The 27,907-nt window shown below is 65.9% G+C and overlaps 1 protein-coding gene across 1 annotated transcript; it reads right to left on the bottom strand.

The window, feature by feature from the left end:
• Window positions 1-112: 112 nt before the first annotated feature.
• Window positions 113-27,558, bottom strand: ADCY6 (adenylate cyclase 6). The gene is made up of 22 exons (XM_084277120.1): window positions 27,469-27,558; window positions 25,890-26,712; window positions 20,141-20,290; window positions 19,921-20,042; window positions 19,685-19,796; window positions 19,467-19,594; window positions 17,577-17,735; window positions 15,532-15,673; window positions 15,302-15,430; window positions 13,525-13,550; window positions 13,259-13,406; window positions 11,841-11,938; window positions 11,672-11,759; window positions 11,470-11,586; window positions 11,206-11,364; window positions 9,043-9,218; window positions 8,898-8,927; window positions 7,574-7,703; window positions 6,258-6,521; window positions 3,194-3,398; window positions 1,657-1,781; window positions 113-1,564 (listed from the first exon to the last, which is right to left on the bottom strand). Exons 2-22 carry the CDS (start codon window positions 26,709-26,711, stop codon window positions 1,433-1,435), a joined length of 3,462 nt encoding a protein of 1,153 aa, XP_084133246.1. The 5' UTR covers window position 26,712; window positions 27,469-27,558; the 3' UTR covers window positions 113-1,432.
• Between the last annotated feature and the right edge of the window lie 349 nt (window positions 27,559-27,907).

The raw sequence follows: 27,907 nt of genomic DNA, 5'->3' as shown, positions 1-27,907 counted from the left end.
CCTCCTCCTCCTCCCCCCCTACGGGCTGATCCCGCCCCCCCCTCCTCCCCCCCCCCCCCGGCTTCGAGACCCCCCCCAAACCCCAAAATAAAAGAAAAAAAATCACTTCATGGGGGTTTTTTTGCATTTAAAATGGGGGGGGGGCTGCCCCCCCCACCCCCCCCCCATCTTCCCCACCCACCCCCCCCCCAGCTGGGAGGGTTGGGACCCCGGGGAGGGGTGGTGTTGGGGAGGGGGGGGGGGGGGCTGTGAAGGGGCTGTGCCCCCACCCCCCCCACACTTCAATTTGGCACGTGGAGGGGGGGTTGGGGGGGGTGGGCTTCACCCTCAAACCCCACCACAGCCCCTGCCTGGGGAGGGGGGGGGGGTGCAGGGGGGGGGGCCCCCATCTCCCCTCTTTGGCACATGGAGCTGCACCCTGACCCCCCCCCCTTCCTCTGCAAACATCCCCCCCTACACACCCCCTTGGGGGCGGGGGGGGGTGTTGGGGGGGGGCAGAGCAGGGTGACCCACCCCCCCCTTTTCCCCCCCTCATCCCCCTCCCTTTGCCCTTCCTCTTTTTCTTTAAATAACTGGATTTGGGGACTTTTCCTGTCTGGGGGGGCGCACATACCCTGGTGGGGGGGAGGACACCATGGGGACCCCCCCTCCTTAACTGCCCCTCCCCACCCCAGGCCCTGCATTGAGGTGTGGGGGGGGGGCAAGACAGGACACTATGGGGGGGGCAGGACAGGACAGGACACTATTGGGGGGGGGCAGGACACCATGGGGACCCCCCCTCCTTAACTGCCCCTCCCCAGGGCCTGCAGTGAGGTAGGGGGGGTTGGGAGGACAGGACACCATGGGGGGCACAGGACACCATGGGGGGGGCAGGATAGGACAGGACACTATTGGGGGGGGGCAGGACACCATGGGGACCCCCCCTCCTTAACTGCCCCTCCCCAGGGCCTGCATTGAGGTGTGGGGTGGGGGAGGACAGGACAGGACAGGACACCATGGGGGGAGCAGGACAGGACAGGACACTATTGGGAGGGGGGGGGGGGGACAGGACACCATGGGGACCCCCCCCTCCTTTAACTGCCCCCCCCTTTCACTGTCCCCCACCTTTAACTGCCCCCCCCCCCCCCACCCAGGGCCTGCATTGAGGTGGAGGGGGGGGCGGACAGGACACCATGGGGGGAGCAGGACAGGACAGGACAGGACAGGACAGGACACTATTGGGAGGGGGGGGGGGGGGCACAGGACACCATGGGGACCCCCCCCCTCCTCCTTTAACTCCCCCCCCAGGCCCTGCATTGAGGTGGGAGGGTGGGAGGACAGGACACCATGGGGAGGGCAGGACACCATGGGGGGAGCAGGACAGGACAGGACACTATTGGGAGAGGGTGGGGGGGGACACGACAGGACACCATGGGGACCCCCCCCTCCTCCTTTAACTGCCCCCCCCAGGCCCTGCATTGAGGAAGTAGGTGGTCATCTCCCCCTTGCCCTTGACCTTCACCACCCCCCGGCACTCCAGCGCGTAGCCCTTGGCTGCCAGCACCTGGTACAGGTCCGTCGTCACCTGCCATGAAAGAAGAGAAGGGGGGGGGGTGTTAAGCTGCTTTTGGGGGGGGTCCTGAGCCTCTTTCCCCCCCCCTCACCCCCTAAGCTCACCTGGATGCGGTCGGGCACCCCGGTGCTGTCCATGCGGCTGGAGACGTTGACCGTGTTGCCCCAGATGTCGTACTGGGGCTTGCGGGCCCCGATCACTCCCGCCACCACCGGGCCCATGTTCAGGCCTGGGGAAGAGGGGGGGACACACACAGACACACAGGGGGGTCATGGACCCCCCCCCGACACACAGACACCCCCCCAATTGCCAGGGAAAGGGGGAGAGAGCGGGGCGAGGGAAAGGGGTGCGGGGTGGGGGTGGGAGGGGAAGGGGGGTGTGTGTGTGAAGGGGGGGGAATGGGGTTGTGTGTGCCAGGGGTGTGCAAAGGGGGGGGAAAGGAGGGGGGAAAGGGGTGGAAAGGGGGGTGCAAGGGGGTGTGTGTGCAAAGGGGGGTGAAAAGGGGTGTGGAAAGGGGCGGAAAGGGGGGTGCAAGGGCTTGTGTGTGCAAAGGGGGGTGGAAAGGGGGGTGCAAGGTGTGTGCAAGGGGGTGTGTGTGCAAAGGGGGGGGAAGGGGGTGTGTGTGCAAAGGAGCGTGCAAAGGAGCATGCAAGGGCTTGTGTGTGCAAAGAGGTGTGTAAAGGGGTGTGTAAAGGGGTGTGCAAAGGCTTGCACGTGCCATGGGTGTGCAAAGGGGGGTATAAAGGGGGGTGCAAGGGTTTGTGTGTGCAAAGGAACATGTAAAGGGGTGTGCAAGGGGGTGTGTGTGCAAAGGGGCATGTAAAGGGGTGTGCAAGGGGGTGTGCAAGGGGGTGTGTGTGCAAAGGGGGTGTGTAAAGGGGTGTGTAAAGGGGTGTGTAAAGGGGTGTGCAAGGGCTTGTGCGTGCAAAGGGGCGTGTAAAGGGCGTGTAAAGGGCTTGTGTGTGCAAAGGGGTGTGAAAAGGGGCGTGCAAAGGGGCGTGCAAAGGGGCGTGTAAAGGGCTTGTGTGTGCAAAGGGGTGTATAAAGGGGTGTGTAAAGGGGTGTGCAAAGGGGCGTGTAAAGGGGCGTGTAAAGGGGCGTGTGTGTGCAAAGGGGTGTGTAAAGGGGTGTGTAAAGGGGTGTGCAAAGGGGCGTGTAAAGGGGTGTGCAAGGGGGGGTGCAAGGGGGGGGTGTGTGCAAAGGGGTGTATAAAGGGGTGTGTAAAGGGGTGTAAAGGGATGTGCAAGGGCTTGTGTGTGCAAAGGGGCGTGTAAAGGGGCGTGTAAAGGGGTGTGCAAGGGTGTGTGTGTGCAAAGGGGCGTGTAAAGGAGCGTGCAAAGGGGTGTGCAAGGGCTTGTGTGTACACAGGGGTGTATAAAGGGGTGTGTAAAGGGATGTGCAAGGGCTTGTGTGTGCAAAGGGGGGTGTAAAGGGGTGTGTAAAGGGGTGTGCAAGGGGGGATGTGTGCAAAGGGGCATGTAAAGGGGCGTGTAAAGGGGTGTGCAAGAGGGTGTGTCTGTAAAGGGGCGTGTAAAGGGGCGTGTAAAGGGGTGTGCAAGGGGGTGTGTGTGCCAGGGGTGTGCCAGGGGTGTGCCAGGGCCGTGGCGGGGCGGTGGCGGGGCGGCGGCGTGCGCGGCTCACCGATCTTCATCTGGAAGTTGTTGAAGGAGTGCTCGTTGATGTACTTCATCTGCTCCATCAGCTGCATGGCGTAGTCGGCCAGCGCCGCGACGTGGCTCCGGCCTTCGCGGTCGTAGGTGGAGGCGTTGAGGCCCGAGGCCGCCATGTAGGTGCTGCCGATGGTCTTGATCTTCTCCAGCTGCCGGTACTTCTGCTCGCTGATGATCTGGGGAGGGGGGTGGGGGTGTCACACACACACCCCAACACCCCCCCAACACCCCCCAACACACCCCCTGTGTCCCCTCAGCAGGGCCCCGCGCGCCCCGGCCTCCTCCAGCCCCGCACGTGGTGACCCGCGGCCTCCCCAGCCCAGGAGCTGTGGCACACGGCTGCTTTGGGGAGACATGGCCCCCTCCCCAGCTCCTGCACCCCACCCTGCAGCACCCTATCCCTCTGCAACCCCTCCTTAGGCCAAGTGTCCCACAGCCTCTTTGGGGACCCCATCTCCTGCACCCCACCCTGCAGCACCCCATCCTTCTGCAACCCCTCCTCGGGCCTGGTGCCCCACAGCCTCTTTGGGGACCCCATCTCCTGCACCCCACCCTGCAGCACCCCATGTTCCCCATCCTTCTGCAACCCCTCCTCGGGCCTGGTGCTCCACAGCCTCTTTGGGGACCCATCTCCTACACCCCACCCTGCAGCACCCCATGTTCCCCATCCTTCTGCAAGCCCTCCTCAGGCCCAGTGCTCCACAGTCTCTTTGGGGACCCCATTTCTCCCCATCTCTTGCACCCCACCCTGCAGCACCTCATGTTCCCCATCCTTGTTCAAACTCTCCTTGGGCCTGCTGCCCCACAGCCTCTTTGGGGACCCCATCTCCTGCACCCCACCCTGCAGCACCCCATCCTTGTGCAACCCCTCCTCGGGCCTGGTGCTCCACAGGCTCTTTGGGGACCCCATCTGCTGCACCCCACCCTGCAGCACTCCATGTTCCCCATCCTTTTTCAATCCCTCCTCAGGCCCAATGCCCCACAGCCTCTTTGGGGACCCATATCCTCCCCATCTCCTGCACCCCACCCTGCAGCACCCCATCCTAGTGCAACCCCTCCTTAGGCCTGCTGCTCCACAGCCCCTTGAGGGACCCATATCCCCCCCATGTCCTGCACTGCACCCCATGTTCCCCATCCTTGTTCAACCCCTCCTCAGGCCCACTACTCCACAGCCTCTTTGGGGACCCATATCCCCCCCATCTCCTGCACTGCACCCCATGTTCCCCATCCTTGTTCAATCCCTCCTCAGGCCTGGTGCTCCACAGCCTCTTTGGGGACCCCATCTCCTGCACCCCACCCTGCAGCACCCCATGTTCCCCATCCTTTTTCAATCCCTCCTCAGGCCTGGTGCTCCACAGCCTCTTTGGGGACCCCAACTCCTGCACCCCACCCTGCAGCACCCCATGTTCCCCATCCTTTTTCAATCCCTCCTCAAAGCCAATGCCCCACAGCCTCACTGGGGACCCATATCCCACCCCCACATCTCCTGCACCCCACCCTGCACTGCACCCCATGTTCCCCATCCTTGTTCAATCCCTCCTCGGGCCTGGTGCTCCACAGGCTCTTTGGGGACCCCATCTCCTACACCCCACCCTGCAGCACCCCATGTTCCCCATCCTTCTGCAACCCCTCTTCAGGCCTGGTGCTCCACAGCCTTTGGGGACCCCATATCCCACCCCATCTCCTGCACCCCTCCCTGCAGCACCCCATCCTAGTGCAACCCCTCCTCGGGCCTGGTGCTCCACAGCCCCTTGAGGGACCCATGGCCCCCCATGTCCTGCACTGCACCCCATGTTCCCCATCCTTGTTCAACCCCTCCTCAGGCCCAATGCCCCACAGCCTCTTTGGGGACCCATATCCCCCCCATCTCCTGCACTGCACCCCATGTTCCCCATCCTTGTTCAATCCCTCCTCGGGCCTGGTGCTCCACAGGCTCACTGGGGACCCCATCTGCTGCACCCCACCCTGCAGCACCCTATGTTCCCCATCCTTCTGCAACCCCTCCTCAGGCCTTGTGCCCCAGAGCCTCAATGGGGACCCATATCCTACCCCATCTCCTGCACCCCAACCTGCAGCACCCCATGTTCCCCATCCTTGTTCAACCCCTCCTCAGGCCCAGTGTCCCACAGCCTCGCTGGGGACCCCATCTCCTGCACCCCACCCTGCAGCACCCCATCTTTGTGCCATCCATCCTCTGGCCTGGTGCTCCACAGCCTCTTTGGGGACCCCATCTCCTGCACCCCACCCTGCAGCACCCCATCCTTCTGCAATCCCTCCTCAGGCCTGGTGCTCCACAGCCCCTTGAGGGACCCATATCCCCCCCATCTCCTGCACTGCACCCCATGTTCCCCATCCTTGTTCAACCCCTCCTCAGGCCCAATGCCCCACAGCCTCTTTGGGGACCCCATAGCCCACCCCATCTGCTGCACCCCACCCTGCAGCACCTCATGTTCCCCATCCTTGTTCAACCCCTCCTCAGGCCCAATGCCCCACAGCCTCTTTGGGGACCCCATAGCCCACCCCATCTCCTGCACCCCACCCTGCAGCACCCCATCCTTCTGCAACCTCTCCTTGGACCCAATGCCCCACAACCTCTTTGGGGACCCATATCCCCCCCATCTCCTGCACTGCACCCCATATTCCCCATCCTTGTTCAACCCCTCCTTGGGCCTGGTGCCCCACAGCCTCTTTGGGGACCCATATCCCACCCCATCTCCTGCACCCCACCCTGCAGCACCCCATGTTCCCCATCCTTCTGCAACCCCTCCTCAGGCCCAGTGCTCCACAGGCTCTTTGGGGACCCCATATCTCCCCATCTCCTGCACCCCAACCTGCAGCACCCCATCTTTGGGCCATCCCTCCTCAGACCTGCTGCTCCACAGCCTCTTTGGGCACCCATGGGCCCCCCATCTCCTGCACTGCACCCCATGTTCCCCATCCTTGTTCAACCCCTCCTCAAGCCCGCTGCCCCACAGCCTCTTTGGGGACCCCATAGCCCACCCCATCATCTCCTCCATTCCTCCCTCCTCCAGCACCTCATCGAAGTCAGCGATGATCTCGTTGAGCAGCCTCAGGCACTCCACGCCCTCGTTGTTGGCCTCCAGCTCCACGTAGAACTCGGAGAAGTTGCTGATGGAGGCGAACATGACGGCCACGCACTCGCAGGACTGGTAGTAGAGCTCGTCGTTGCGCCGCTCCCGCGCCAGGAAATGAGCTGCCACGTCCTTGGGCAGGATGTTGTGCAGCAGCCGCCGGTTGTAGGCCTGAAGCTCCTCCATCTCCTCCTTCTCACCCGTCGCCTGGGGCACATGGGGCCGTGAGGGAGCCAGGATGGGGCCGTGAGGGAGCCAGGATGGTGCCAGGATGGGGCCATGATGGGGCCATGAGGGAGCCAGGATGGAGCCAGGATGGGGTCATGGGGGAGCCAGGATGAGGCCAGGATGGGACCAGGATGGGACCAGGATGGGGCCATGGAGGAGCCAGGATGGGACCAGGATGGGGCCATGGGGGAGCCATGAGGGAGCCAGGATGGGACCATGAAAGAGCCATGAGGGAGCCAGAATGGGGCCATGAAGGAGCCATGAGGGAGCCAGAATGGGGCCATGAAGGAGCCATGAGGGAGCCAGAATGGGGCCATGAAGGAGCCATGAGGGAGTCAGAATGGGGCCAGGATGGGGCCATGAAGGAGCCAGGATGGGGCCAGGATTTGGCCATGAGGGAGCCAGGATGGGGCCAGGATGGGGCTAGGATAAGGCCATGAGGGAGCCAGGACGGGGCCAGGATGGGGCCAGGATGGGGCCAGGATGGGGCCATGAAGGAGCCAGGATGAGGCCATGAGGGAGCCAGGACGGGGCCAGGATGGGGCCAGGATGGGGCCAGGATTTGGCCATGAGGGAGCCATGAGGGAGCCATGAGGGAGCCAGGATGGGGCCATGAGGGAGCCATGAGGGAGCCATGAGGGAGCCAGGATGGGGCCATGAGGGAGCCAGGACGAGGCCAGGATGGGGCCAGGATGGGGCCATGAAGGAGCCAGGATGGGGCCAGGATGGGGCCAGGATGGGGCCAGGATGGGGCCAGGACGGGGCCAGGATGGGGATATGAAGGAGCCATGAAGGAGCCAGGATAGGGCCAGGATGGGACCAGGATGGGACCAGGATGGGGCCAAGAAGGAGCCATGAAGGAGCCAGGATAGGGCCAGGATGGGGCCGTGAGGGAGCCAGGATGGGGCCAGGATGGGGCCGTGAGGGAGCCAGGATGGGGCCAGGATGGGTCCCAGCGCCCATCCCAGGGTGGGGGGTATGGCAGGGGGTTGCCCCCCGCCCCCCAGGCCCCTTCACCTGCTGGGTCCTACCTGCAGCTTCCAGAGGAAGTCGAGGCGGGCGGTGGACTCGACCTGCTGCGCGTGCAGGTACAGGGCCAGCGCGAAGACCGCCAGGACGACGGGGGTGACATACCTCAGCGCCACCTTCCCCTCCGCCGGGCTGCCGACACCCCCCACCCACTGAGATGGGCTGCTGGGCGAGTCTGCACCCACCCCAGGGACCCCAGCACTGCACAACCCCCAAAGCATCTCCCATCCATGGGATCCCCTAAGATGCACCCACCCCAGGGACCCCATAGGATGCACCCACCCCAAGGACCCCAACTCTGTGCAACTCCCAAAGCTGCTCCCACCCATGGGATCCCCTAAGATGCACCCACCCCAGGGACCCCAAAGCTTCTCCCACCCATGGGATCCCCTAAGATGCACCCACCCCAAGGACCCCAAAGCTATGTCAACCCCCAAAGCTGCTCCCACCCATGGGATCCCCTAAAAGGCACCCACCCCAGGGACCCCAGCACTGCACAACCCCCAAAGCTGCTCCCACCCACGGGATCCCCTAAGATGCACCCACCTCAAGGACCCCAAAGCTGCTCCCACCCACGGGATCCCCTAAGATGCACCCACCTCAAGGACCCCAAAGCTGCTCCCACCCATGGGATCCCCTAATATGCACCCCAGGGACCCCAAAGCTGCTCCCACCCATGGGATCCCCTAAGATGCACCCCGAAAGCTGCTCCCACCCACGGGATCCCCTAAGATGCACCCCAGGGACCCCAAAGCTGCTCCCACCCATGGGATCCCCTAAGATGCACCCACCCCAAGGACCCCCAAAGCATCTCCCACCCATGGGATCCCCTAAGATGCACTCCGAAAGCTGCTCCCACCTATGGGATCCCCTAAGATGCACCCCAGGGACCCCAAAGCTGCTCCCACCCATGGGATCCCCTAAGATGCACCCACCCCAAGGACCCCCAAAGCATCTCCCACCCATGGGATCCCCTAAGATGCACCCACCCCAAGGACCCCAAAGCTGCTCCCACCCATGGGATCCCCTAAGATGCACCCACCCCAGGGACCCCATAGGATGCACCCACCCCAAGGACCCCAACTCTGTGCAACTCCCAAAGCTGCTCCCACCCATGGGATCTCCTAAGATGCACCCCCAAAGCTGCTCCCACCCATGGGATCCCCTAAGATGCACCCACCCCAAGGACCCCAACACTGCACAACCCCCAAAGCTGCTCCCACCCATGGGATCCCCTAAGATACACCCACCCCAAGGACCCCAAACCTGAACACACCCCCCTCCCCATCAAACCACAGACCCCACTGGTCCCAGTTGCCCACTCACCAGTCCCCCTGCGTCCCGTTGAAGGCAGGCCTGTGTGGGGAGGAGAGGAGAGGAGCAGGGGGTCAGCAGGATGGGGACACAGGGTTAGGGAGAGGGGGTAGAGGGAGAGGTTTGGGGTTGTGGGGGGGACACACCACACACTCACAGGGCATTGGCCACCACCAGCAGGTCAGCGTTGTCGAACAGGGCGGCCTGTGGCCCTTCCACCAGCAGCAGGTAGGTGGCCTCGATGGCCACCATGAGCAGCAGCTTGCCCAGGCTGCTGATGTGCAGGAAGACCGAGCAGGCCAGCAGGCTCAGCACCACGCTGTAGCTGAAGTACTGCAGGAGGGAGGACACAGGGATGGGACAGCACCCCCCTTGGGGACACCCCTGGGGCCTGCCAAGCACCCCACACCCGTGGGGACGTTGCACCCAGGAGGACTCTCTGCTGGCACTGCACCCCAGGGGCTCTGGGATGGGTCTCAAGGAGGACTTGGACACGTGGGAACTGTGGCAGCACCCTGGGGGACCCCATGTAGCACCCTGTATGCAGGGGGACCCTGTGGCAGCATCCTGGGGGACCCCATGCAGCACCCCGTACCCATGGGGACCCTGTGCCAGCACCCTGGGGAACCCCATGTCAGCACCCCATACCCATGGGACCTGTGCCAGCACCCAGGGGACCCCATGCAACACCCCGTATCTATGGGGACCCTGTGCCAGCACCCCCTGGGGACCCCCCCTGCCCCTGGCCCTGCCAAGCACCCCACACCCATGGGGACCTTGCACCCAGGAGGACTCTCTGCTGGCACGGCACCCCAGGGCTCTGGGATGGGTCTCAAGGAGGACTTGGACACGTGGGAACTGTGGCAGCACCCTGGGGAACCCCATGTCAGCACCCCATACCCATAGGGACCCTGTGCCAGCACCCTGGGGGACCCCATGTCAGCACCCTGCACCCATGAGGACCCTGTGGCAGCACCCTGGGGGACCCCATGTAGCACCCTGTACCCATGGGACCCTGTGCCAGCACCCTGAGGGACCCCATCTGCAGCACCCTGTACCCATGGGACCTGTGCCAGCACCCTGGGGAATCCCATGTCAGCACCCCGTACCCATGGGACCTGTGCCAGCACCCTAGGGGACCCCATGTCAGCACCCTGTACCCATGGGACCTGTGCCAGCACCCTGGGGGACCCCATGTCAGCACCCTGTACCCATGGGACCCTGTGCCAGCACCCTGGGGGACCCCATGTCAGCACCCCATACCCACAGGACCTGTGCCAGCACCCTGGGGGACCCCATGTAGCACCCCATACCCATGGGGACCCTGTGCCAGCACCCTGGGGGACCCCATGTCAGCACCCCATACCCATGGGACCTGTGCCAGCACCCTGGGGGACCCCATGTCAGTACCCCGTACCCATGGGGACCCTGTGGCAGCACCCTGGGGGACCCCATGTCAGCACCCTGTACCCATGGGGACCCTGTGCCAGCACCCTGGGGACCCCATGTCAGCACCCCATACCCATAGGGACCCTGTGGCAGCACCCTGGGGGACCCCATGTCAGCACCCCGTACCCATGGGACCTGTGCCAGCACCCTAGGGGACCCCATGTCAGCACCCCGTACCCATGGGGACCCTGTGCCAGCACCCTGGGGGACCCCATGTCAGCACCCTGCACCCATGAGGACCCTGTGGCAGCACCCTGGGGGACCCCATGTAGCACCCTGTACCCATGGGACCCTGTGCCAGCACCCTGAGGGACCCCATCTGCAGCACCCTGTACCCATGGGGACCCTGTGGCAGCACCCTGGGGAATCCCATGTCAGCACCCCGTACCCATGGGACCTGTGCCAGCACCCTAGGGGACCCCATGTCAGCACCCTGTACCCATGGGACCTGTGCCAGCACCCTGGGGGACCCCATGTTGGCACCCTGTACCCATGGGGACCCTGTGGCAGCACCCTGGGGGACACTGTGTCTTGTAGGGACCCTATTTTGGCACCCTATACCCACAGAGACCCTCTGCCAGCACCCTGGGGGACCCTGCACCTCGCAGGGACCTCATGCCAGCACCCTGCCTGCTCAGGGACCGTGTGCCCACACAGGACCATGTACCCACAAGGGACCCCACATCTGTGAGGACCCCATTGCAGCACCCCAGGGGACACAACACCCATGGGGACACCCCCTACCCCATCCCTACCAACATGCTGCATCCTCAGAGACCCCGTGCCAGCACCCAAGCAGGACGCTGCCCACACAGGGACCCATGTAGGACCCCCCCCAGCCCTGAGCCGTGGGTGCCCCACACCCACTCACCTCAGGGAAGTCACAGGCCAGCCCACCCTGGTGACAGGGACCTGCTGGGGTCCCCAGGGAGAGGTTGAGGGCCCGAATCTGGCAGGGTCCCACAGCCTGGGGGGTGATGTTCAGCTCCCGGGCTGCGCAGTCCCGCAGGGCCACCCGGCTGCAGGCAAACTGGGAAGGGAGAGAGGGGTGAACTGGTGCCCCCACACCCCCCCTACAGCCCCCCTACACCCCCTTCACCCCCCTGAAGCCCCCTCCCAGCCCTGTGCCCCTTACCATGTTGACACAGGCAGCGATGAAGACGAGGAGGACGGCGAAGACGGCGATGACGGTGCTGTGGGCACGGGACTGGACGATCCTCCTGGAGAGCTGCTGCAGGGCTGCTGGGAAGAGCTGAGAAGAGGAAAGGGAAGGGGACCCCATCACACACAGCTGAGACCCCCCCAAAAAACCCCCCTCTTGTCAGCCCTGTACTCACGGTGACGCAGGAGTAGACGGCGCAGACGAAGAGGATGGCGGTGAGGAGGATGAAGATGCTGATGTAGACCCCGAGCATCAGTGGAGAGCTGGGGAGGGAGGAGCTGTGAGTGACTGGGGGGGTTTTCTGGGGGGGTAGTGAGGTTTTTGGGGGGGTCTGGGGTACTCACTGTGGGAACACCACGATCTGGAGGCAGCAGATGAAGCAGAAGACGAGGAGGGTGCAGGCCACGTACCCCCCGAAACGATCGTCAACCTTCTTGGAGTACTGCAGGGTGGAGGGGGGGGGGAGCTCAGCTGGGTGGGGGCTGGAGGGGACCCCCAGGGGGGTGTAGGGGTGGGATGGAGGGGGACAGAAGTCCCATGAGATCATCATAGAATCACAGGGGTTGGAAGAGACCTGGAGAGCTCATGGGGTCCAACCCCCCTGCCAGAGCAGCTCCCCAGGACAGGTTGGTGTCCAGATGGTTCTGGAATCTCTCCAGAGAAGGAGACTCCACACCCCCTGGGCAGCCTGTCCCAGGGCTCCCTCACCCTCACTGGGGAAAAGTTCTTCCCCAGATTGGGGGGGAACTCCCTGTGCTCCAACTTGAGCCCATCACCCCTTGTCCTGTCCCCACGGACACTGAGCAGAGGCTGCCCATGGCCCCCTGTGTCCCACCCTTCAGCTCTTGATCCCCAGTGATCAGATCCCCTCTCAGTCTCTCCTCCCCAGGCTGAACAGCCCCAGGTCCCTCAGCCTTTCCTCACAGGGGGGATGCTCCAGCCCCTTCAGCATCTCCCTGTCCCTCCTCTGGCCTCTCTCCAGGAGATCCCTGTCCCTTTGATCCCAGGGAGCCCAGCCCTGGACACAACACTCCAGTGGGGCCTGAGCAGGGCAGAGCAGAGGGGGAGGATCCCCTCCTGTCACCTGCTGCCCACACTCCTCCTGATGCCCCCAGGATCCCCTTGGCTCTCTCAGCCCCAGGGCACACTGCTGGCTCGTGGCCACCCTGTCACCCCCCAGCACCCCCAGGTCCTTCTCCTCAGAGCTCCTCCCCAGCAGCTCCCCCCAGCCTGTCCTGATTCCAGCAGTTCTTCCTCCCCAGGGGCCAGACTCTCCACTTGCTGTTGTTGAACCTCATCTGGTGTCTCCCTGCCCAGCTCTCCAGCCTGGCCAGGTCTCTCTGGATGGCAGAGGAGTGTCCTGTGTGTCACCCACTCCTCCCAGCTCTCAGGTACTTGCTGAGGGTGGATGCTGTTCCCTCATCAAGGTCATGAAGATATTAAACAGGACTGGACCCCAACACCCAGCCCTGGGGAACACCACTGGTCACAGGTCTCCTCCAGTCAGACTCTGCTCCACTGATCACCCCACTCTGAGCTCAACCCAACAACCAGTTCTCAACCCAGCTCCCTGCCCACTCCCCCATCCCCTGCTCTCTCAGGACATGCAGGATGAAAGGGAGCAAAGGGATGGAGAGGGTGGAGGCACCATGAAACTGGGACAAGAGAGGAGACCCCATGGGATGAGGGCACAAAGGGGGCTTTGGGTGATGGGGTGGGGAAAAGGGGGGCAAGAAGGGTTGATTTCCCCCCCAAAAAACACCTTCTTCTCCAGCTCTGGGGTCTGGAAGGTGAGCAGGAACTTCTTGACGTGGTCCTTGCGGAGCTGGTCGATGCTGCGGGCGTCGATGGCCCGGCCCAGGAACTCATCCACCTCATCCTCAGGGTTCAGGGCCTCCTGGGCACCGCGGCTGGGGGCAGGTTGGGGGGTCAGGACCCCCCCCCCCCTCTCTGAGCCCTGGGTCTGCCCCTGAGGAGGGGCTGGCTGGGATCCCCCCCCCTTCATTCCCCAGGTGTGGGGACACTTACTTGTCCTTGCTGGAGTCATCGATGCCCTGGGGGGGACACAGAAAGGAGATGGGGGGGTCAGAGACACCAGTATGGATGGGGGGGACCCTCATGGGTGATGAGGACATGAGGCACCTCCCAGGGGCACCAAGGATGGGGAGACAGTCCCAAGATTAACCAGGATTGGGGGGGGGATCCCCAAGGGTTCCTCAGGACAGTTCTGAGGACAAGGGGGGGACACCTGGGGGTCCGCACAGGTAGGGGGGATCCCCAAGAGTTCTGAGGATGTGGGGGGGACACCTGGGGGTCCGCACAGGTAGGGGGGTTCCCCAAGAGTTCTGAGGACGGGGGGGACATCTGGGGGTCCCCACAGGTAGGGGGGATCCCCAAGAGTTCTGAGGACAGGGGGGAACACCTGGGGGTCCCCATGGTCTGGGGAAGGTAGGGGGGATCCCCAAGAGTTCTGAGGATGGGGGGGGGTACCTGGGGGTCCCCCAAAGGCTGGGGAAGATATGGAGGATCCCCAAGAGTTCTGAGGGCAGGGGGGGATACCTGGGGGTCCCCCCTGGGCTGGGGAAGACAGGGGGGATCCCCAACAGTTCTGAGGACAGGGGGGGACACTTGGGGGTCCCCCATAGGTAGGGGTGATCCCTAAGAGTTCTGAGGACAGGGGGGACACCTGGGGGTCCCCACAGGTAGGGGTGATCCCCAAGAGTTCTGAGGACAGGGGGGACACACCTGGGGTTCCCCACAGGTAGGGGGGATCCCTAAGAGTTCTGAGAACAGGGGGGACACCTGGGGGTCCCCACAGGCTGGGAAAGATAGGGGAGATCCCCAAGAGTTCTGAGGGCAGGGGGGGATACCTAGGGGTCCCCCATGGGCTGGGGAAGACAGGGGGGATCCCCAACAGTTCTGAGGACAGGGGGGGACATCTGGGGGTCCACACAGGTAGGGGGGATCCCTAAGAGTTCTGAGGACAGGGGGGACACCTGGGGGTCCCTCATTGCTGGGGAGGATAGGGGTGATCCCCAAGAGTTCTGAGGGCAAGGGAGACACACCTGGAGGTCCCCACAGGTAGGGGGGATCCCCAAGAGTTCTGAGGATGGGAGGGGACACCTGGGGTCCTCCATGGGCTGGGGAAGACAGGGGGGTCCCCAAGAGTTCTGAGGATGTGGGGGGACACCTGGGAGTCGCCACAGGCTGGGGAAGACAGAGGGATCCCCAAGAGTTCTAAGGGCAGGGGGGGGATACCTGGGGGTCCCCCATGGGCTGGGGAAGATAGGGGGGTTCCCCAAGAGTTCTGAGGACGGGGGGGAACACTTGGGGGTCCCCACAGGTAGGGGTGATCCCCAAGAGTTCTGAGGACAGGGGGGGACACCTGGGGTTCCCCACAGGTAGGGGGGATCCCTAAGAGTTCTGAGAACAGGGGGGACACCTGGGGGTCCCCACAGGCTGGGAAAGATAGGGGGGTCCCCAAGAGTTCTGAGGATGTGGGGGGACACCTGGGAGTCGCCACAGGCTGGGGAAGACAGGGGGGATCCCCAACAGTTCTGAGGGCAGGGAGGGGACATCTGGGGGTCCCCACAGGTAGGGGTGATCCCCAAGAGTTCTGAGGACAGGGGGGGACACCTGGGGGGTGAGGGGGAACCCCCAAAGTCCCCTGAGGACACAGAGAAGAGCCCAATGTTCCTCGGGGTGGGGGTGAGGGGGTGGGACCAACCCCCAAGAACCTGACAACACCACAGCAGGACCCCAACCATCCCCAGCCTACCCCCCCCCTATAAAAAAAGCCCCTCACCATCTGCCTGAAGGCCTTGGAGTCCTTGGTACGGGGGAAGGGGCGCTCGGGCACCCAGCGGGGCACCGGCCCCTCAGCGGAGTTGGCCCGAGCGCGCTGCAGCTTGGCCAGGATGGCTTTCTCCTCCTTCTGAGGGGGGGCAAAGGGGTGGCTGTGAGGGGCTGGGGAGGGGGTTGCGTGTGTCCCCCCCCAAGCCAAGCAGCTCCCTTGCCCCCCCGCCCCCAGCTGACCCGTTTCTGGCTGCAGCCCACGATGAGGAAGGTCTGGATGTTGTGCTCCTTGAGGTAGGCGTTGCGCTCGCCCCCCCGGCCCGGCTCCACCTCGTAGTCGCCGTTCAGGCACCGCAGGGTGGCACCGGTGATGTGGATGCGGCTGGGGGGGGGAAAGGGGGGGGGTGGAGGGAGGGAGGGAGGGAGGGAGGGAGGGAGGGAGGGAGGGAGGGAGGGAGGGGGTGAGCAGCGCTGCCCCCAGCACAACCCCACCCCCCGGCTCTGCTGGGGCTCCCAGACCCGCCACGCTGCACCTACCCAACCACAGTGCCCATCCCAGTGCCCATCCCAGTGCCCCCAGTCCCACCACCCTGCACCCATCCCCATCGCAGTGCCCATCCCAGTGCCCATCCCAGTGCCCATCCCAACCCCACCAGTCCCACCACCCTGCACCCATCCCCATCCCAGCACCCCCAGTCCCACCACACTGCACCCACCCCCATCCCAGTGCCCATCCCAGTGCCCATCCCAACCCCCCCAGTCCCACCATGCTGCACCTACCCAACCACAGTGCCCATCCCAGTGCCCATCCCAGTGCCCATCCCAGTGCCCATCCCAGTGCCCATCCCAGCTCCCCCAGTCCCACCACCCCACTCCCACCCATCCCAGTGCCCATCCCAGTGCCCCCAGTCCCACCACCCTGCACCCATCCCCATCCCAGTGCCCATCCCAGCCCCCCCAGTCCCTCTCACCCCACTCCCACCCATCCCAGTGCCCATCCCAACCCCCCCAGTCCCAACCCCCCCAGTCCCACCATGCTGCACCTACCCAACCACAGTGCCCATCCCACTGCCCATCCCAGTGCCCATCCCAGCACCGCCAGTCCCACTACGCTGCACCCACCCCCATCCCAGTGCCCCCAGTCCCACCACCCCACTCCCACCCATCCCAGTGCCCATCCCAGTGCCCATCCCAGTGCCCCCAGTCCCTCTCACCCCACACCCACCCATCCCAGTGCCCATCCCAACACCCATCCCAGCCCCCCCAGTCCCACCACACTGCACCCACCCAACCCCAGTGCCCATCCCAGTGCCCATCCCAGCATCCCCAGTCCCACCACCCTGCACCCACCCCCATCCCAGTGCCCCCAGTTCCTCTCATCCCACTCCCACCCACCCCTGTGCCAATCCCAGTGCCCACCCCAGTGCCCATCCCAACCCCCCCAGTCCCTCTCACCCTGCACCTACCCAACCACAGTGCCCATCCCAGTGCCCATCCCAGTGCCCCCAGTCCCACCACCCCACTCCCACCCACCCCAGTGCCCATCCCAGTGCCAATCCCAGTGCCCATCCCAGCTCCCCCAGTCCCACCCACCCCAATGCCCATCCCAGTGCCCATACCAGCTCCCCCAGTCCCTCTCACCCCACACCCATCCATCCCAGTGCCCATCCCAACGCCCATCCCAGCCCCCCCAGTGCCTCTCACCCCACTCCCATCCATCCCAGTGCCCATCCCAGCACCCCACTCCCACCACCCTGCACCCACCCCCATCCCAGTCCCCATCCCAGTGCCCATCCCAGCTCCCCCAGTCCCTCTCACCCCACTCCCACCCACCCCAGTGCCCATCCCAGTGCCCACCCCATCTCCCCCAGTCCCTCTCACCCCACACCCACCCACCCCAGTGCCCATCCCAGCCCCCCCAGTCCCTCTCACCCCTCACCCACCCACCCCAGTGCCCTCCCAGCCCCCCAGTCCCTCTCACCCCGCACCCACCCCCATCCCAGTGCCCATCCCAGCCCCTCCAGTCCCTCTCACCCCACTCCCACCCATCCCAGTGCCCATCCCAGCACCCCACTCCCACCACCCTGCACCCACCCCCATCCCAGTGCCCCCAGTCCCTCTCACCCCACTCCCACCCACCCCAGTGCCCATCCCAGTGCCCACCCCATCTCCCCCAGTCCATCACCCCACACCCACCCATCCCAGTGCCCATCCCAGCCCCCCCAGTCCCTCTCACCCCACTCCCACCCACCCCAGTGCCCCCCCAGCGCCCCCCAGCCCCTCACCCCGCCTTCCCTCCCGCCTCCATGTGGTTGGCCAGGGTGACGTCGTTGGACCAGACGTCGAACTGCCACTTGCGCAGCCCCAGCACGCCGCAGTGCACGCGCCCGCTGTGGATGCCCACGCGCATGTTCACGTTCACCCCCGTCACCTCGCGCACCAGCCTGCGGGCGGGACCCCGTCAGCACACGGACCCCCAGCGCAGGGACCCCACAGCGCAGGGACCCCCCAGCAGGACAGGGACCCCCCAGCACAGGGACCCCCCAGTGCAGGGACCCCCCAGCAGGACAGGGACCCCCCAGCGCAGGACGCCCCAGCGCAGGGACCCCCTGTCAGCAGCACAGGGACCCCCCGTCAGCACAGGGACCCCCAGCGCAGGGACCCCACAGCGCAGGGACCCCACAGCGCAGGGACCCCCCACAGCAGGACAGGGACCCCCCAGCAGGACAGGGACCCCCCACAGCAGGACAGGGACCCCACAGCACAGGGACCCCCCCAGCAGGACAAGGACCCCCCAGCAGGACAGGGACCCCACAGCAGGACAGGGACCCCCCACAGCAGGACAGGGACCCCCCAGCAGGACAGGGACCCCCCAGCAGGACAGGGACCCCCCACAGCAGGACAGGGACCCAGCAGGACAGGGACCCCCCAGCAGGACAGGGACCCCCCAGCAGCACAGGGACCCCGTCAGCACAGGGACCCCACAGCACAGGGACCCCAGCAGCACAGGGACCCCCCAGCACAGGGACCCCCTGTCAGCACAGGGACCCCCCCCGTCAGGACAGGGACCCCACAGCACAGGGACCCCCCCAGCACAGGGACCCACCACAGCAGGACAGCACCCCCCGTCAGCACAGGGACCCCCCCGTCAGTACAGCGACCCCCCCAGCAGGACAGGGAACCCCCCAGCAGGACAGGGAACCCCCCGTCAGCAGCACAGGGACCCCGTCAGTGCAGGGACCCCCCAGCACAGGGACCCCACAGCAAGACAGGGACCCCCACAGCAGGACAGGGACCGCCCCCCACATCAGCACAGGGACCCCACAGCAGGACAGGGACCCCAGCAGCACAGGGACCCCACAGCAGCACAGGGACCCCCCGTCAGCACAGGGACCCAGCAGCACAGGAACCCACAGCAGGACAGGGACCCCACAGCAGGACAGGGACCCCCCAGCAGCACAGGGACCCCCCAGCAGCACAGGGACCCCCCACAGCAGGACAGGGACCCCCCGTCAGCAGCACAGGGACCCCACAGCAGCACAGGGACACCCCCCCCCGTCAGCACAGGGACCCCCCAGCACAGGGACCACACAGAAGGACAGGGACCCCACAGCAGGACAGGGACCCCACAGCAGGACAGGGACCACACAGCACAGAGACCCCACAGCAGCACAGGGACCCCCCAGCAGCACAGGGACCCCCCTCCCCGTCAGCACAGGGACCCCCCAGCACAGGGACCCCACAGAAGGACAGGGACCCCACAGAAGGACAGGGACCCCCCTGTCAGCACAGGGACCCCACAGCAGGACAGGACCCCCACAGCAAGACAGGACCCCCCGTCAGCACAGGGACCCCACAGCAGCACAGGGACTCCCACAGCAGGACAGGGACCCCCCCTGTCAGCACAGGGACCCCCTCATAAGCACAGGGATGCCCCCAGCAGAACAGGGACCCCCCGTCAGCACAGGGACCCCCCCAGCAGGACAGGGACCCCCCATCAGCACCAGGACCCACCCCATCACCACAAGGACCCACCATGGGGGTGAACCAGGGTCCAGGATGGCGAATGTCATCCCCCCACCACCCCCCACTCACCGTGTGGTCACAGCGGTGCCAGGGCTGTCCCATCACCCTGCTGTGACCCCCCCCACCCCCCACACCCCCACCCCACTCACGAGATGGCCTCGATCATGTCCACCCCCATCTCCACGCAGCAGTGAGCGTGGTCCCCACGGGCCTCCGGCAGCCCCGACACGCAGTAGTAGCAGTCGCCCAGGATCTTGATGCGCAGGCAGTGGTTCTCCTGGAAGGGATGGGGAGGTCAAGGGGGGGGGTTTGAGACCCCTCCCAACCTCCCACCCCCCTCCCAGCCTCCCCCAGCCCCACTGCTCACCGCTGCCAGCTTGTCGAAGCGAGCGAAGAGCTCGTTGAGGGTCATCACCAGCTCCTGGGCCGTGCACTGCGAGGCCAGGCTGGTGAAGCCCTCGATGTCTGCGAAGAGGATGCTGCCAGGAGGAAGAGCGTGGGCTGGGGAGGGGCTACACACCACCCTAGACCCCCTCACTTGCTGACAACCCTCACCCCCCACCCCAAATTCCATCCCCACCCCCCTCAACCCCACCCCAGTACCTGACGTTGTCGTGCTTCTGGATGTAGATCTTGTGGAACATCATGTCCTCCTTCTTGGTGTTGATGTCCTCCTTCATCTCCATGGCCACGTGTTGGGGCAGCACCGACAGCAACAGCCGCTCCTGCACCCCAGAACCACCCCGTTAGTGGGGGGATGGAGCCCTGCTGAGCATCCCACCCCCCCCCCCCCTAAACTGGCATGGGACCCCCTGGCACCCACCTGCTGCCGGTTCTCCCGCTGGAGGTGCAGCCGTGCCTGGATGTAGCCGCGGGTCTCCTGGAAGGCCTGGCGCTGCGACACCTCGGCTGGGTAGTGGGTGCAGACCCCCACCACGTTGGTGCAGAGGAAGATCAGGGCGTTGGCGCTGAGCTGGGAAGAGGGGAGGGAGGTGGGCTCAGTGTAACACCCCCCCCCAGCCACCGTGGGGACACCCGAGCGGCTCTGCCACCCTCCTCTGCACCCCAAAACCCTGGTGCTGCTACCCCAAGGTGGGGTATGGGGTAGGGAGGTGTGGGGGTGCAATGACCTGGGGACCTCTGCCAACCTCCTCTGCACCCCAAAACCCTGGTGCTGCTACCCCAAGGAGGGATATGGGGTAGGGAGGTGTGGGGGTGCAATGACCTGGGGACCTCTGCCAACCTCCTCTGCACCCCAAAACCCTGGTGCTGCTACCCCAAGGAGGGATATGGGGTAGGGAGGTGTGGGGGTGCAATGACCTGGGGACCTCTGCCAACCTCCTCTGCACCCCAAAACCCTGGTGCTGCTACCCCAAAGAGGGATATGGGGTAGGGAGGTGTGGGGGTGCAATGAACTGGGGACCTCTGCCAACCTCCTCTGCACCCCAAAACCCTGGTGCTGCTACCCCAAGGAGGGATATGGGGTAGGGAGGTGTGGGGGTGCAATGACCTGGGGACCTCTGCCAACCTCCTCTGCACCCCAAAACCCTGGTGCTGCTACCCCAAGGAGGGATATGGGGTAGGGAGGTGTGGGGGTGCAATGACCTGGGGACCTCTGCCAACCTCCTCTGCACCCCAAAACCCTGGTGCTGCTACCCCAAGGTGGGGTATGGGGTAGGGAGGTGTGGGGGTGCAATGACCTGGGGACCTCTGCCAACCTCCTCTGCACCCCAAAACCCTGGTGCTGCTACCCCAAGGTGGGATATGGGGTAGGGAGGTGTGGGGGTGCAATGACCTGGGGACCTCTGCCAACCTCCTCTGCACCCCAAAACCCTGGTGCTGCTACCCCAAGGAGGGATATGGGGTAGGGAGGTGTGGGGGTGCAATGACCTGGGGACTTCTGCCAACCTCCTCTGCACCCCAAAACCCTGGTGCTGCTACCCCAAGGAGGGATATGGGGTAGGGAGGTGTGGGGGTGCAATGACCTGGGGACCTCTGCCAACCTCCTCTGCACCCCAAAACCCTGGTGCTGCTACCCCAAGGTGGGATATGGGGTAGGGAAGTGTGGGGGTGCAATGACCTGGGGACCTCTGCCAACCTCCTCTGCACCCCAAAACCCTGGTGCTGCTACCCCAAGGTGGGATATGGGGTAGGGAGGTGTGGCGGTGCAATGAACTGGGGACCTCTGCCAACCTCCTCTGCACCCCAAAACCCTGGTGCTGCTACCCCAAGGAGGGATATGGGGTAGGGAGGTGTGGGGGTGCAATGAACTGGGGACCTCTGCCAACCTCCTCTGCACCCCAAAACCCTGGTGCTGCTACCCCAAGGAGGGATATGGGGTAGGGAGGTGTGGGGGTGCAATGACCTGGGGACCTCTGCCAACCTCCTCTGCACCCCAAAACCCTGGTGCTGCTACCCCAAGGAGGGATATGGGGTAGGGAGGTGTGGGGGTGCAATGAACTGGGGACCTCTGCCAACCTCCTCTGCACCCCAAAACCCTGGTGCTGCTACCCCAAGGAGGGATATGGGGTAGGGAGGTGTGGGGGTGCAATGACCTGGGGACCTCTGCCAACCTCCTCTGCACCCCAAAATCCTGGTGCTGGTCCCAGGGGTGGGGATGTGATGACCTGGGGACCTGACCTGGGTGAGGAGGACCTGAGGACATGGGACAGCGGGACAGGGGGTGCTGGGGTCTGCAGGAACCCAGCACAGGGGGTGGAGGGACCTGAGCACCCAGGGATGGGGGGGCAGAGGGGATCAGGGCAGAGTGAGTGTGGGGGACCTGGGGACAAGGGGAGCTGGGGAGACGGGAAAGTGGGGTAGGGGGGACCTGGGGGTCCAGGGCAGGGGGGATATGGGGGTCCAGGGCAGGGGGGACCTGGGGGTCCAGGGCAGGGGGAAATGAGGCTGCAAGGACATGGGGACAGAGGTGAACGCAGGGATCTGGGGCAGGGGGGGACACGGGGCCGCAGCCAGGCCCCGCAGGCCCTCGGGAAGCAGAGGAAGCCGGGGGAGGGCCGGGAAGCGGAGATGGCTGCAGTGGGAGTGCTGTGGTTTCCCCCCCTCCCCGTCCCCATCCCCCGGGACTGGGGCCAGGGCTATTTATAGTGCCCCGGCGGGGAGCAGGGCCCTGCCCCCCCCAACCCCAGTGTCCCCATCACATCCCCCCAGCTGGGCTCCCAGTCCCACTGACTGCCCCCGCCCTGCGGGGTCACCCCGCTTGGGGGAAGGGGGGGGGGGGGGTGTCATGTCCCTTCTCCCCCCATCCCAGCCCTGTAGGCCTCATCTCCCACCCCCCCCAGCCCCATAGGCCTCATCACACACACCCCCCCAGCCCCATAGGCCTCATCACACCCCTGCCCCAGCCCCATAGACCTCATCTCCCCCCTGCCCCAGCCCCATAGGCCTCATCGCCCACCCCCCCGAGCCCTGAGGCCTCATCACCCCCCTGCCCCAGCCCCATAGGCCTCATCGCCCACCCCCCCAAGCCCTGAGGCCTCATCACCCCCCTGCCCCAGCCCCATAGGCCTCATCGCCCACCCCCCCGAGCCCTGAGGCCTCATCACCCCCCTGCCCCAGCCCCCTAGGTCTCATCACAACCCCCCCAGCCCCATAGGCCTCATCTCCCCCCTGCCCCAGCCCCATAGGCCTTATCAGCCCCCTGCCCCAGCCCCATAGGCCTCATCTCGCCCCCCCCCAGCCCCATAGGCCTCATCTCCCCCCCTGCCCCAGCCCCATAGGTCTTATCACACACACCCCCCAGCCCCATAGGCCTCATCTCCCCCCTGCTCCAGCCCCATAGGCCTCATCTCCCCCCTGCCCCAGCCCCATAGGCCTCATCTCACCCCACCCCCAGCCCTGTAGGCCTCATCACCCCCCTGCCCCAACCCCGTAAGCCTCGTCACCCCCCTGCCCCAGCCCCGTAGGCCTCATCTCCCCCCTGCTCCAGCCCCATAGGCCTCATCTCCCACCCCCCCCAGCCCCATAGGTCTTATCACCCCCCTGCCCCAGCCCCATAGACCTCATCTCACCCCACCCCCAGCCCTGTAGGCCTCAGCCCCCGCCCCGCAGCATTGCATTCCCCTCCTGCACCCCATGGGGACGGCACGTGGCCCCATCCCAGCCAGGCAGGGCGAGGGTGACAGCGACAAGGAGAGGGGAGCACAGCAAGGCCCCGCTGGGGCTGCCAAAACACAGCCCTGAGGACAAGGGGGACCCCTGCCACCCCCCCTCTGCCCCCCCTGCCCAGTGACCCTCCCCCTGCATGCAGCAGCCCACCCGGGGCAGCCACCACTCAGGGGACGCTGTCAAGGTCCCAACCCCCCTGGGTGGCAGCCACCCACCCCCCACCCAACCCCACCCAGCCCCCCTCAGGGGTTTCCGCTGGCCCCACAACAGGGGCTTTGTGGGTGCCCTCCCCGCCCCCCAGCAGAGCCCACAATGGAGGGTCTGTGCACAGCCCCACTGGGTGGGGGGGCCTCTTCAACACCCCCACCTCCCCCCCGCCATGGGGCTGTGGCAGCCAAGTGACCCCCGGCTGCACTGCAGCCAGCACCCACGGGACCCTGCCATGGGACCCCCCCTGAGACCCTCCACCCTGGGGGGGATGAGGGGGGTAAGGGGGCAGCCAAGGGGCCCCTCCCGCATCCAGAACTTTCCATCAAGAGCAGAGAAGCCCAATTGGGCAGAGAGGGACCTGGGGGAGAGGCCAGTGGGGATGCAGGGATCCCACCAAGGGCCTCCCCTCCTTCACCCCACACCACAGGCAGGCAGGACCCCCCTCTTCAGCACAACCTGGGTCTGTGTGTCCGTCCCGCCAGCAACCTGTCTGTGTGTCCATCCCGCCAGCAGCCTGTCTGTGTGTCCATCCCCCCCAGCAGCCTGTCTGTGTGTCCATCCCCAAGCAACCTGTCTGTGTGTCCATCCCCCCCAGCAACCTGTCTGTGTGTCCATCCCCAAGCAACCTGTGTCTGTGTGTCCATCCCCCCAGCAACCTGTCTGTGTGTCCATCCCCAAGCAACCTGTGTCTGTGTGTCCATCCCCCCAGCAGCCTGTCTGTGTGTCCACCCCTGAAAGCAGCCTGTGTCTGAGTGTCCATCCCCCCAGCAACCTGTCTGTGTGTCCATCCCCCCCAGCAGCCTGTCTGTGTGTCCATCCCCCCCAGCAACCTGTCTGTGTGTCCATCCCCCCAGCAACCTGTCTGTGTGTCCATCCCCCCCCAGCAACCTGTCTGTGCGTCCATCCCCCCCCAGCAGCCTGTCTGCGTGTCCGTCCCCCCAGCAACCTGTCTGTGTGTCCATCCCCCCCAGCAGCCTGTCTGTGTGTCCATCCCCCCAGCAACCTGTCTGTGTGTCCATCCCCCCAGCAACCTGTCTGGGTGTCCATCCCCCCAGCAACCTGTCTGGGTGTCCATCCCCTATCAGCAACATGTGTCTGTGTGTCCACCCCTGAAAGCAGCCTGTGTCTGAGTGTCCATCCCCCCAGCAACCTGTCTGTGTGTCCATCCCCCAAGCAACCTGTCTGTGTGTCCATCCCCCCAGCAACCTGTCTGTGTGTCCATCCCCCCCCAGCAACCTGTCTGTGTGTCCATCCCCAAGCAACCTGTGTCTGTGTGTCCATCCCCCATCAGCAACCTGTGTGTCCATCCCCCTCAAGCAACCTGTGTGTCCATCACCCCCAGCAACCTGTCTGTGTGTCCATCCCCAAGCAACCTGTGTCTGTGTGTCCATCCCCAAGCAACCTGTGTCTGTGTGTCCATCCCCCCAGCAACCTGTGTCTGTGTGTCCATCCCCCCCCAGCAACCTGTCTGTGTGTCCATCCCCAAGCAGCCTGTGTCTGTGTGTCCATCCCCCTCAGCAACCTGTCTGTGTGTCCATCCCCCCCAGCAGCCCGTCTGTGTGTCCATCCCCCCAGCAACCTGTCTGCGTGTCCATCCCCCCAGCAACCTGTCTGTGTGTCCATTCCCCCCAGCAGCCTGTGTCCGTGTGTCCACCCCTGAAAGCAGCCTGTGTCTGTGTGTTCATCCCCACAGCAACCTGTCTGTGTGTCCATCCCTCCAGCAACCTGTGTGTCCATCCCCCCAGCAGCCTGTCTGCGTGTCCATCCCCCCAGCAACCTGTCTGCGTGTCCATCCCGCCCAGCAACCTGTCTCCGTGTCCATCCCCAAGCAACCTGTGTCTGTGTGTCCATCCCCCATCAGCAACCTGTGTGTCCATCCCCCTCAAGCAACCTGTGTGTCCATCCCCCCAGCAACCTGTCTGGGTGTCCATCCCCCCCAAGCAACCTGTCTGTGTGTCCATCCCCCCAGCAACCTGTCTGCGTGTCCATCCCCCCCCAGCAACCTGTCTGTGTGTCCATCCCCAAGCAACCTGTCTGTGTGTCCATCCCCCCAGCAACCTGTCTGTGTATCCATCCCCCCAGCAACCTGTCTGTGTGTCCATCCCCCCAGCAACCTGTCTGTGTGTCCATCCCCCCCAGCAGCCTGTGTCTGTGTGTCCATCCCCAAGCAACCTGTGTCTGTGTGTCCATCCCCAATCAACCCATCTGTGTGTCCATCCCCCCCCAGGCCCTACCTGCTTCCAGAGGAAGGGGTCAGCAGCGTTGCGGTGCCAGGCGATGGCGAGGTGCAGGACAGACAGGAGGACGCCGGCCAGCACCGCCGCCCGCATCCTCACCGGCAGCAGCGTGTAGGTGATGTAGATGAAGAAGACGCTCCACCAGACCCCCTCGGCCGCGCTGCGGGGGGTCACAGCCACCGTCCCCAACGCCTGTACCCCGGCCAGCAAGCCCAGCACCACGTAGCTCACCACCCACATGTAGTCCTGGGGGAAGGCGCTGCGGCTGCACAGCACCATCAGCAGCAGGAAAAGAGCCGTGGCGCTCGCCAAGGCGGCGGCCGCCGGTACCTGGGGGGTCCCGGGGAGGCAGTGGAAGAGAAGCATCACCCCACAAACCAGCACCAGCACCCCCATCAGCACGGTCAGGCTGCTCTGGTTCATCTGGAAGAAGTAGCGCTGGTAAAGCCGCTCCAGTTTGGCCGACTGGAAGCGTTTGGAGCGGAACACGTGGAGCAACCGCCGCCAACACTCGCCGGCTGACGGACGCCCCCCGCGACCCCCAACCCCTTTAGGCCCTTTGGCTTCCCCATCCTCTACACCCAAATCCACCGACTTGAGCCCCAAGTCACCCGTGGGTCCCTTCTTGCCGTAGTGATCCTCCTGCCAGGTACAACGGGGACCCCCACCCCGCTCCATCTCAGGGTCCTGGAGGCAGCTCATGTAGCGGGGGCCGCAGAGGGCGGCGCGGGGGCGGGCGCCCTTCTTGCCGTTGCGCTCCCCCCATGCCGTCTTCCGCTCGTCCACCTTGGGCACCAGGATGCCGCTGAACCACGACATGCTGCGGGGATGGGGAGGGGGGGGGACCGGGAAGGGGGGGGGTCAGCACCCCAACCTCCCACCCCCTGCACACCCCGAGGAGGGACCCTTATAGTGGCCGTGGGGGTGTGAGGCAGCAATTTGCCCACCCAGGAGGGGATGAGCAGCCCTGATGTCTCATCCCATCCCATCCCATCCCATCCCATCCCGTCCTGGGGGGCTGCAGACCCCACCAGCCCCCACCAGCCCTTGGGGATGGCCAGGACCCGGTGCCCGGTGCCCGGTGCCCGGTGGCCGGCCCTGCCAAGGCCTCCCCAAGCCCATCATCCTCCCTGGCACAGCGACCTGTAGCAAAGCTGGAACCGTCCCGGGAGTCCCGGCCCTGTTTGTCTTGAACGGCGGCCAACGGGCCGCAACCGGGGGCACCTCGGCCCCGGGGGCACCGGGGACCAGCCCGGGACGTGGCACAGCCGGTGCCGAGCGGCGCGGGGGGAAGGAACGGCCACCCCACAACAAGCCAGCCCGGCCCCCTCTCCCCCTCCTGCCCCAGCCCCGACGAGCCGGGCCCGGTCGTGTCGTGTCTCCCCCCCCCACCCCCCCGTTTTCCCCGCCCCGCCGCCGCACCGGGCAGTCCCCGGGGGGGGGGGGGGGGGGGGCTGCGCCGCTCCCGTCGCACCGGGGTGCTGATGGCGTGTGTCCCGCCCCGGGCCTGGGCCCGGTGTCGCGTCCCCCCCCCAAGACCCGCCGCGCCCGCTCGGCCCCGCTCGGCCCCGCTCACCTCCGCCTCCGGCGCCGCCGCCCGCGGGGCCCCGCGCCCCGGCCCCGCCGCCGCCGCCGCCGCCTCCAGCCGCTCCTACACGCCGGGCGCGCCGCCGCAGCCCCGCCGCCCCATCCCGCGCCCAGGCCGGGCCCCCGGGAGCGGTGGCGGCCCCGGTCCCGGCCGCAGCCCCGGCCCAGCCCCGGCCGGTGCCCGCCTCTCCCCCCCCCCCAACCCTCCCCACCCCTCCCACCCCCCCCCCCCCCGCCCGGATCCGCTCCCGGGCGCTCCCGGCCGGCGGCCCTTAAAGGGGCAGCGGCGGTGGAGGCCCCGGTACGGCCCGGTACGGCCCGGTATGGCCCGGAGCGGCCCCGGTGTGGCGGGGGAGGTGCGGGGCTGCGCGCGGGGGGGGGGGGGGGGGCGGCGGGAGCGCGCGCGGCCACGGGCGGACCGGCACCCC

This window comes from Gallinula chloropus (genome assembly GCF_964237585.1).
Source record: "Gallinula chloropus genome assembly, chromosome: 31".
NCBI classification, from domain to species: domain Eukaryota; kingdom Metazoa; phylum Chordata; class Aves; order Gruiformes; family Rallidae; genus Gallinula; species Gallinula chloropus.
The sequence above is the reverse complement of the archived record's forward strand: the minus strand, read 5'-3'. Positions and strand labels throughout refer to the sequence as shown.

Coding starts and splice junctions, on each gene's coding strand:
- ADCY6 (XM_084277120.1), bottom strand. CDS start 26,711: ATGTCGTGGTTCAGCGGCATCCTGGTGCCCAAGGTGGACGAGCGGAAG. Junction 20,291..25,889: donor ACCCCTTCCTCTGGAAGCAG/GTAGGGCCTGGG, acceptor CCCTCTTCCCAG/CTCAGCGCCAACGCCCTGAT. Junction 13,407..13,524: donor GATGACTCCAGCAAGGACAA/GTAAGTGTCCCC, acceptor ACCTGCCCCCAG/CCGCGGTGCCCAGGAGGCCC.